The 9810-nt window shown below is 43.9% G+C and overlaps 1 protein-coding gene across 1 annotated transcript; it reads left to right on the top strand.

Annotated features, from left to right (window-relative positions):
- The first annotated feature begins 283 nt into the window (after positions 1-283).
- On the top strand, positions 284-8394 carry KCNE4 (potassium voltage-gated channel subfamily E regulatory subunit 4). The gene is made up of 3 exons (XM_060274226.1): positions 284-335; positions 2642-2686; positions 4100-8394. Exons 1-3 carry the CDS (start codon positions 284-286, stop codon positions 4636-4638), a joined length of 636 nt encoding a protein of 211 aa, XP_060130209.1. The 3' UTR covers positions 4639-8394.
- Positions 8395-9810: the final 1416 nt, after the last annotated feature.

Genomic DNA, 9810 nt, shown 5'->3' with positions numbered 1-9810 from the left:
TTATTACTTCCTGTTGGGGGCAGAAGCAGTATAGCTGAAGAAAAGTGTCTTAAATATCATTTGAAGGGTCACTTCAATTACCTTTAATGGCAGTTGCTGTTCCTGTGATGGTGCTGAGGTCTGAGGAGGATACAATGTGGCTGGTACTACATTTAATGGGGGAGATTCTATTGCATAGTACAAAGTTGCATTGCTGATGCCTTAATTGTCCTTCGAAAAAAGACCAGTGATGAATGAATGAAAACACACACACACACACACACACATTTTTTTCCTGGGCAAAATGGATGAAAACCATATTGCTGGAAGCAATCAGAAACAGCTCCCCAAAAGCAGTAAAATAGGATACTTGACATTCTGCCCATATGCTTCTCATGGATGCCTGTCATAGACTGACTAGATGCAGAGCAGTGGTGGGAGGCACCAGCTGGGGACCCCCCAAGAGAATAAGGCTCAGAGCTAGGAGATTGGTGGTGGGATGATGAGTGGTCAGAGGGAGAAGAGGGAGAAAACTGGGAGGAGAAGTGCTGGAAGCTGAAGAGGTAACAAGATTTAGTGAGCAGGAAGAGACTGGGGCAGAGAGCAGTCCAGAACCAGGGGCTGGAGAGGAGGGAGACCAAGAGGCAGAGACGAGTCTGCCTGGTAAGGAAGCCAGGCTGTCTCCCACTTTTGCTGCAACCAGCTTTCCTACCCCCTTTCATACCTGAAGGGGTATGAAGAAGGAGGAGCAAAGACAGGCAAGATTGCTTAGGAAGGAACCGGTGAGGGGGGGAGAATTAGGGAGCTGTGGGAAAGTGGGAAACTTCAGTCCCCAACAACTACCTCATCAGGGCAAGATCTACCAGGAAGAGTTGCTGTGCTCTCTAGACCTGGCCTTCTGAGCTGTCTTGGTTCTTTCAACAGAGTCAACTTCACTGAAGCTATGTGAGTTATAGCTGACCTGCTCTTAGTACTTGCTCCTGACAATGCCTTGTTTTATCAGTTAAAGCCATTGCTATTAAGCATCACCGCAGCTGGCAAAGAAAAGACTGCAGTTTTGTACTAATGCACCCAATTGAAAGATAGCGTCAGATGGATTGCTGAGGAAGCAATTGCAACATGAACCAATGTGTCTCAGACTCCAGCCAGATGCTGTGAATGTTTGTATCTGGGAAGTGCTATTCTAGCACACCCTGGAACTTCCCATTAGTGATGGGGCAAACTGAGCACCCTTGAATATCTGTGAGCAGTGAGCCAGTCCACCCTAAGTCAGTTTAGTCAGATATCAAACCATTGGAAGGTTACAGTGCCTGCTATAGCTGTAGAGGCTAATACAGGAGAGACGTGTTTTTCTTGCAGCTGTGGCAGGTGAAGGTATCCCAGCTGTGCTGCTGCAGATGTGCTCCTCCCAGAGGTCATTCATCATTTGGTCACTGCTTTGGATGCACAACCTATCTGTCTCCAGGCACTGTGGTCATCTGCAAGGCATTCCCACATAGTGGAGTTAATGTTACCAGCCTTCATGTCTTGCTTGCCTTTGCAATGCACAGTTGGTCTGCCAACAGGCTTGGTGTCTGAAGCCAGCTTCCTGGAGATCACGTCCCTGGGGATCCTGCCACCTTGCAGAAGGATTTAGGCTTTCAACTATCATTTATCACATTAGAAAGCAAGAGTGTGCATCTTGCTGAAAAGAGTAAAATGGGAGTGGGTCAGAACTTGAAACTCTTACTATTGGCACTGGTTTGACCTAATTGCAGAAGGAAGCGGTACGATTTGATTAGAGTTCAGAGTGCACTGTTGCCAGGCTTTAAACCACAATGACATACAACTAGTTCCCCAGAGCAATTTCAAAGTCGGTCTGCAACAGGACATATGGATGTTGGAGAAATTGGATTCCATTAGCAAGCTTACCTAATTCACACTTCCGAAACAATATATGAACTGAATCTTTTGAAATTTGCACTTCTCTGAATTTTTCAGTGCTGTTCTTCTCTCAGGCAATGTCTACAAAAATGTACATACTAGAAAAAAAAGTGTGCATATAAACACATATGTGGGTATAACATACAAAAATTCATTACATTAGGCAAAATTGCTTTTCAAAAAAACAAAGAAAAATAGCACTAAAATGCTGGTGGGTTTTCATGAATACTTTTTCTTTCAGTTACAAACTGATGTGGAAATGTGGAGAATTGAAATTAAGATTGGGAATTGAGAAACTTATATATATGTCCCTATATTTGACATATTCCTCCATCCCTACTTGCAGATGGCCATGAAAGGAATTTTCTGCTGATTGCCCTTTCTCTTAACTGTATTGCCCTGTAAAGCTTCTTCCTCCATTGGCACAAAGCGAGCGTTGGTACAAATCACAGTTTTCACCACTGGAGTGTGAGTGCCTGAGTTGTGTTTGTGTCCACACTCTCTGGCACGGAGCTTTGTTTAGGAAAAGTTACTCGGCATCCTCAGCCTATTTCATTTTCACAGAGGTGTCTGGAATCCAACCAGTTAAACCACAAGCCTTTGAGTTCATGCACTGACTCCAGCACGCAGCTATTGTAAACTCTTGGGAACCACGTGATGAAACTTCTCTTCAGAGGCTATTAATTCTGGCAGCAGACGGAGAAAGTTTCCAGAACTCAGGAAACTGCTTCATGAACAGTCTTCTCGGGAGCTTTGGGAAGCACAAAATTGTTTGCAGACTCACGTAAGTTGTCCAAGTCTCTTTTTCTTTGTTTCACTGCACTAGATATAATAGTGTTTTCTTATTATTACCTTGTCTAGAACAACACTGATAAGCTATGTATTCAGATTCTCAGAGCTTTGATGCATTGAGCTTGTCTTGATAGTAAGCCTTCCCCCCAATTTCTTTGCCTCCCACGTTTATATATTTCTTGTATTTTAGAATGGCTTTTTCACCCTTTGTTCATTTGTGATCACATACTCTCTTTGTGGTGCTGTCTGCTGGATTATCTTCAGACAAAACCAAAGTATTGCTCTGGTAAAAGCCCAAGTCTGTGAAGCTCTGTATATATTTTCAAAAGGAAAGGAAAACTGCCATTTGATGATGATGATGATGATTATAATAAGAAATACCATTTTGTATACTTTTTCTCAGTAAGTCGTGCAACAGCCTAGGGCAAGTATTATTCTCATCTTGCAGAACTGAGAGTGTTTGATTGATGCTGAGGAAACTCCATGCCTATGGTGACATTTGAACCAGGATCTTCTCAGCTCACACTCCCAGGCTGTGTAAACACTATACCTCTGGAACACATTCGAAACACATGTTTCCCTCAAAGTGTTCTGGGCACTGCAGTTCACCTCTCACAGAGTTCCCATTCCCAACAACCTTCAATCAACTGCAGCGGCCAGAATTCCTTGAGGGGAGAAATGTGCTTTAAAGGTACCATGGGTATGCAGCCTCAGCCACCAACACGACACTAGCTTTCATAGAATTAGGGGACGGCAAGAGATGCACACTGCATAAAGGATAGACTACACTTCAGGGGCACAACACCATGCTATTCATGCAGAAGATCCCGGGTTCAATCCCTGGGATCTCCATTTATAAAGGAGCAGGCAGCAGGAACTGTCTGTTGCCAGGAAGCTGCTGCCAGACAGGGTGGACGTCATGGGGCTAGATGGAAACATAGTCTGACCTGGTGTAAAGTCATTGAGATGGACCTCCTCTAACCTTCCTTAAAATATTCCTAACTGATAAAGCTATTATGTTATTTCCAGCATAATAATATGATGGCCCTCTAGATAGTGTTGAATTGCAACACTTACCAGCCCCAACCACTATAGACAAAGGCCGGTATGATGGGAATTGTAATCCAGCAATATTTGGGAGGGCCACACTGTCTCCATCCCTGGTCCTGAATATTAGCTCCAACATCTGTAATAAAGGAATAAGACTGCTTGGCATCTTTCCTAGGCAGCTGCAAAGTATATAAAATACTGATGACGATGATGATGATGATGGTTTTGCATTGTTCCTTTTCTTTTGAAAATAGATAGACCAAGGATTTCCCATTTACAGCTATTTAGCTTTTTAAAAATGTTGGCATTTGTTTTGTTTTCTGGGTTTGATGTCCCAACCTATTTCCTCTTGCAGGTTCCTGGTTCCCCCACAGAGCTTTGATGTTCACGATGGATCATTTGAACATGACCCAGCCCATGCTTGCTGCTGAAAGCACAGGACCTGCTGCGTCTACTCTTGAGAAAGGTGGAGGGAATGGAAACGAATACTTCTATGTCCTGATCGTGATGTCCTTCTACGGCATCTTCCTGATGGGCATCATGCTGGGCTACATGAAGTCCAAGAGGAAGGAGAAGAAATCCAACTTGCTGCTGCTCTACAAGGATGAGGAGAGGGCGTGGGGACAGGCTGTCAAGCCTCTGCCCACCATCTCAGGACTGAGGTCTGTCCAGATCCCCATGATGTTCAGCATGCTGCAAGAGAGCATGGCACCGGCTCTCTCCTGCACCCTCTGCTCCATGGAAGGCAGCAGTGTGAGCGAGTCTTCCTTGACAGACGTTCAGCTCACTATTCAAGAGGAAGTGGCTGACGCCGAGCTGGGAGAAACAGGCGCAGTGGTTCTCCTCGATGACAGCAGTGAAGGTTCTTCAGAAAGCATCCACCAAAATTCCTAGCGCTTGCAGGACCTGGAGACACAGCATCTTTTGAATGAGTAGAACTGAAGGAAAACCATTTTCCATTTTGCCTCCTTTCTTGATTTGTCGAGCACCAATTGATGGAAGGGGTGCCTGGAAGCAGGGAGGAGAGGCAGCAAGCAGAAAAACAACTAGGTAGGCATTTGTTGTGCATAGGAGAATAATTTTGTTATTAAGGACAGGGAGGGATATTTCTCTCCTGGCAAATGTGTTTGCATAGCCTCTCTGTTTGCTTTAGAATGCTGCAAATATCTGGGAAGTAGCTGGGAAATAATCAAGGATGTTTTGTGAATGAGCTGCCAGCCTCATGGAACTGGTCTTATGAGTGTTTCACCCCCATAAGCAAGTCTAAAAGAGTTTCTATGGAAAATGTGGTCACCAAGGGCAGGGATAATGCAATACCAAACAAAGAGCTTTGCTTCAGCCAATGATTAAGCAGGAGCACAGTTTAATTCATTCTTGACTCTTAGATATGTGCAGCTGTGTCAGAAGAAGTAGGTCCATGTGCGAGTATATCTGAGCAAATATTTCTTTCCCATGAAAGAAATGAAGCTACATCCATTCATATCAGCAGACCATGATCTCAGTCCATGGGGATACTCAAACTCTTTTCATTTTAGTGGCATTTAGAGGGGGTGGGGGTAACACAATGAAACGGAGCGGGCACCATGGCTAAATTCTTGTTCCAATGATGCAAGATACGGAACATGGCCTGTAACAGGCAATTTAGATTTCGCGCTGTAGCACCATTATCACAAAACACTGGGCTGGATTCAGACTAAGTTAGTCGTGCTTGATATCAGTGGGAGTTAAGATAGTTATGATTAACTTGTCCCAATGATTGTAATGGGAACAAAGCATTACTAGCTTAGCCTGGATCTAACCTTTTGTTTGCAAATGCCCTTCAAACTTAATTCCTGATTCTCGTTTGCTGTCTGTCTGCAAACCATAGTTTGTCAGTTCAAATATCATGCTAAGCCATAGGTAAGCTTTTTAACCATAGTTTGGCACTGGTGTCTCTGAAGAACTGAACCACTCTGTATGTTCATATCACAAATGCTTGAAACTTGCCAGTTAAACCTCTGCACAATTTTCATAGAGGGTTGAATAGCACTGGGGCAGTGGTTTTTTGCTTCCATCGTGCGTTGCATTGGACAATAACGTCAGATTGGTCTCATAAGTATGAGAACAGAAATGCTGCCAAAATGCCTCCGAGTTTTCTGAGTTAAATAGCTCCAGAACATATTCATTGCCATGGGATACGGTGTGGGAAAACAGAGCATGAAAAGGGAACAGGCACAAATGAGGCAAAGAGCTCTCATTTCCCACTCCCGTCTGAAAGTATCAGTTCCAAGTTCTGTATGAGTGGGGACGGACTAAATGGGACCTTCACCTCCTCTTTCTGATGCCACTGGGGATACTTTTGTTTGTGCAGAGACTTTGTTGCTCATTGACGAGTGGCTGCAGATCTCATTAACGGCAATGGGAATATTTCATTGACTCGGCCGATCAACCCGCAAGCATGAATTCTGGGTTGCTTTATTCCAAGAGGGACTGTTTTAAGTTTTCAAAGGAGCCAAATTACTTCTGGCACATTGCCTGGAATCACTTGAATCCTGCAACTTTCCAACTCCGACTTTCGAGTTGTCATGTTTTTCCATTGCTTTGTCCTCATTTCTTTGATTTCTGTACAAATCTACTTGTCACTCTCTCTTTGCTTCAAAAGGCAATTGTGTATATACTTTGATACCAAGCTGTATATATTTGTCTTATATATTTAAGTTTAACTGTTCCTTTCTGACAAACACTAATTTTTATTTAAATAAAGTGATCACTCTTTTGTGAATTTTCTGTGGTGTGTGCTCAGTACTCCAATGGGGTTTCTGTGACACAGGATTCCCTGGGGCAAATCTCACCTTTGCCATGAACTCTGCCTTGAGCAAGCTGCTCTGTCTCAAACTCAGTCCTCCCTTGCTTTCCCACCACTTCAATATGGAGCTAAGGTTGTTGTAAGGATTGCAACAGACCAGAATTACAGTGGCATGACTTCGACATCAGCCAACTTCTTTCCTCCCCCATCTAGCCTGATAAAGAGTTCTGGGGGACTCAAAAGCTTGCACACAGCATGTATTTTGAGCCAACATACCTACTTTTATTTTGTGCAACAAGATAATGTTTCTGAAGCACTTGGTAGCACAGAACAAGGCAGTGGGCATTCTAGTTTATGGAAATTGTGGCTAAAATTGCCACTAAAAGAAGTGAACAAAACAGGCCTGCTTTTGATGGTAAATGGCAGGAGTGGGGAGCCCTTTTCAGCCGAATGGCTACATTCCTTCACAGGGAACCTTTTGGGGGTTGCATTCCAGTGGTGAGCAGAGGTAAAAATGTGTGGGGCAGCACCAGATTTAAGGTGGTTCCCCTACACAAGGTGCCAAGCCGAGCGGGCACAGAATTGAGAAAATAACTGAGAAGATCCATTTGGGGGCACCAAATTCTGGCCTCTCACAGGGTGCCATATTACAAAAGATTACTCAAGTCTTCCCCTGTGTGGGTCATTGGAGAAGACTCTTACCTTTCTACAACAGGGTGCATTCCTGTCATGCAAAATTCACTCTCTTTTGCACACACACCTCTCTCTCTCTCTCCTCCATTGAGGCATGAGGCATGATAATAGTTCAAGGACACATTTTGGCCATGCAAAACACAAAGAGGAATAGAGCAGGGCTGAGAAGAGGGGTGGGGGTCTGGAGTGGAGGAGGGCCAGGGAAGTATCCCAAAGGCCCTCTAGACTAGGGGGGCTGCATTTGGCCATAGAACACAAGGTTCCCACCCCAGGTCTGGGGAGAGTCCTGAGGGCTGGATAAAAAGGCTCAATCAAAGGGAGCTGAATTTGGCCCATGGGCCTGGGCTTCCCTACCACTGCACTGCTACAAGTTTTCTTAACCTGAATGTGGAATGCTGTTCTGGTTGAGCATTTGGACTTGTATCTAATACACAAAAAGATCCCCTTGGAGGTCTGTGGAGGCACTAGCGGTGATAATCCCAACCAACTTGTTCCCAAATTGCCAGCCTAATATAACTGGGACATTGCTTCTCCTGGGATGAACGCTGTCTGATATGAAAGATTACCTTGCAGTTTCCCAAAGATGACATTCAAACAGTAAGAGCATAAATATTGCCATCTTAGGACATAGCAGTGGTTGAGTCTGGAAGCTGCCCACCAACAATTAGCACTTGGGCAGCAGACTGATCAGACACACAGGTCAACTGGTCACAATCTTCCTCTATTTAAATTACAGTTGAATAAACTTACGGAAATCCATTCCTTCTTTTGTCCTCTATATGGGTGATGCATATTTTCTTTTTGGGCCATCCTACTTCTGATGATGTAAGTGGAGGAAATGTGACTGGGCTAGCCTTAACTAAAGGGCTCTTGGTACTCCTTTGAAGGCCAACTTGAGTCACTGGACTCTGAGTGGCAGGCTGCAGGGGATGGCAGGAACTGAGGTAGGCTTCTGAGTGTGGCCCAGACAGGTCCGTAGGAAGCCAGTTAGAGACGACATAATTGCAAAACACCTCGCATATACATGCTGGTAGCATAATGGGTTTAAAGTGATTTAATTGGATACCAAGGGATTAGAAAGAAGCCTGCATGCACACTTCCTTGATTTCTGCAAGACAAAAGAACAGAGATGTGCTCTTTAGCACAATAAGTAATGAATATAAGAAAATGAGAAAAGTAATGGGGAAGGGAACCCCGTTGCTGGAAATGTAATAAAGTGGGTACAAGCAGCTGATGCAGATCAGAATCCCAGTAACCAGCTCCATTGATTAAATAAATAATTGATAAATGAAACAAGACTTTTTAAATATTCTCCCAGAACAGTAATAGGAGAATTGCAATTTAACAGCCATGGCACAAAAGGAAAAAAAGGCTGGGAGGGCAGAGGGAAAAAAGCAAGCTCATGCATTACCTGAGAGCAAGCCCCACGGAGTTCAGTAGAACTTACTTCTGTGTTGACATGGTTGCAACAGCACTGTTAGTTACTATCTGTCTTGCGCTCCCTGTTTTAAATGGCTAAACTGTAGGATTTTAACCTTTTTGAAAGGGCTCCAAGGGTGCAGGATTGTAAATGATGGCAGTAAAGCCTGGAAATGTAGGGGAAGCAAGGCAGAGAGCAGGGGCTTCACCAACGACCTCAAAGACCAGACCGATCGCTCATCTAGCCAAGTGTCCTGTTCTCACAGGGGTCAGCCAGATGTCTGTGGGGAAACCCACAGGCAGGATTCATGCACAAGAACACTCATTATTAACGTATGCATTTTTAACAGTCTTTTTAAAACATACGCCTTTTTGTATAGGTTTCTTTGGTCAGAAAATTACATTGCAAAATTCAGAGGCCAGTGAATTTTGAAGGATAGCTGTTTTAGTTTGTATGCTGTTTCAGGAAATGCAAATTTTGCAAATTTCCCCACTAATATGCATTCCAAACTGATTTTCTTCCTCAACCCTACTGCAAGGGGCACACAGCTTTGCTTGTACTGTGATCCACTGGAAGATGTGTTCAAATATATAAAAGGATGTCATATAGAGGAGGGAGAAAGGTTGTTTTCTGCTGCTCCAGAGAAGCGGACACGGAGCAATGGATTCAAACTACAAGAAAGAAGCTTCCACCTAAACATTAGGAAGAACTTCCTGACAGTAAGAGCTGTTCGGCAGTGGAATTTGCTACCAAGGAATGTGGTGGAGTCTCCTTCTTTGGAGGTCTTTAAGTAGAGGCTTGACAGGCATATGTCAAGAATGCTTTGATGGTGTTTCCTGCTTGGCAGGGGGTTGGACTGGATGGCCCTTGTGGTCTCTTCCAACTCTATGATTCTATGTCAGGGCTGTGTAGAGGAAAGTGTTTGCCCCTTCCATGGCAAAACAATGGCTTTTGAGACTCCGGTGACCAAAATGTACCATCTGAAAATGTATGTTTCTCTAACGTCTGCTCTTCTAACTCCCGACTGTGCATGGAGTCTTCAAACATTTCCATTCACTTTGATTTTGGGTTGTTATGAAATTAAGTTGGTGACCTTTAGCAACATTGGAAATAATATGAAATGAAAACAAACACTGAAGTTCACCATAACCTGATCCAGCAATTCTTG

This window comes from Zootoca vivipara, chromosome 5 (genome assembly GCF_963506605.1).
Source record: "Zootoca vivipara chromosome 5, rZooViv1.1, whole genome shotgun sequence".
Classification (NCBI taxonomy): domain Eukaryota; kingdom Metazoa; phylum Chordata; class Lepidosauria; order Squamata; family Lacertidae; genus Zootoca; species Zootoca vivipara.
This window is presented reverse-complemented; position numbering and strand designations above follow the sequence as displayed.

Coding starts and splice junctions, on each gene's coding strand:
- KCNE4 (XM_060274226.1), top strand. CDS start 284: ATGGATGAAAACCATATTGCTGGAAGCAATCAGAAACAGCTCCCCAAA. Junction 336..2,641: donor GAAACAGCTCCCCAAAAGCA/GTAAAATAGGAT, acceptor CTTCATGAACAG/TCTTCTCGGGAGCTTTGGGA. Junction 2,687..4,099: donor AAAATTGTTTGCAGACTCAC/GTAAGTTGTCCA, acceptor TTCCTCTTGCAG/GTTCCTGGTTCCCCCACAGA.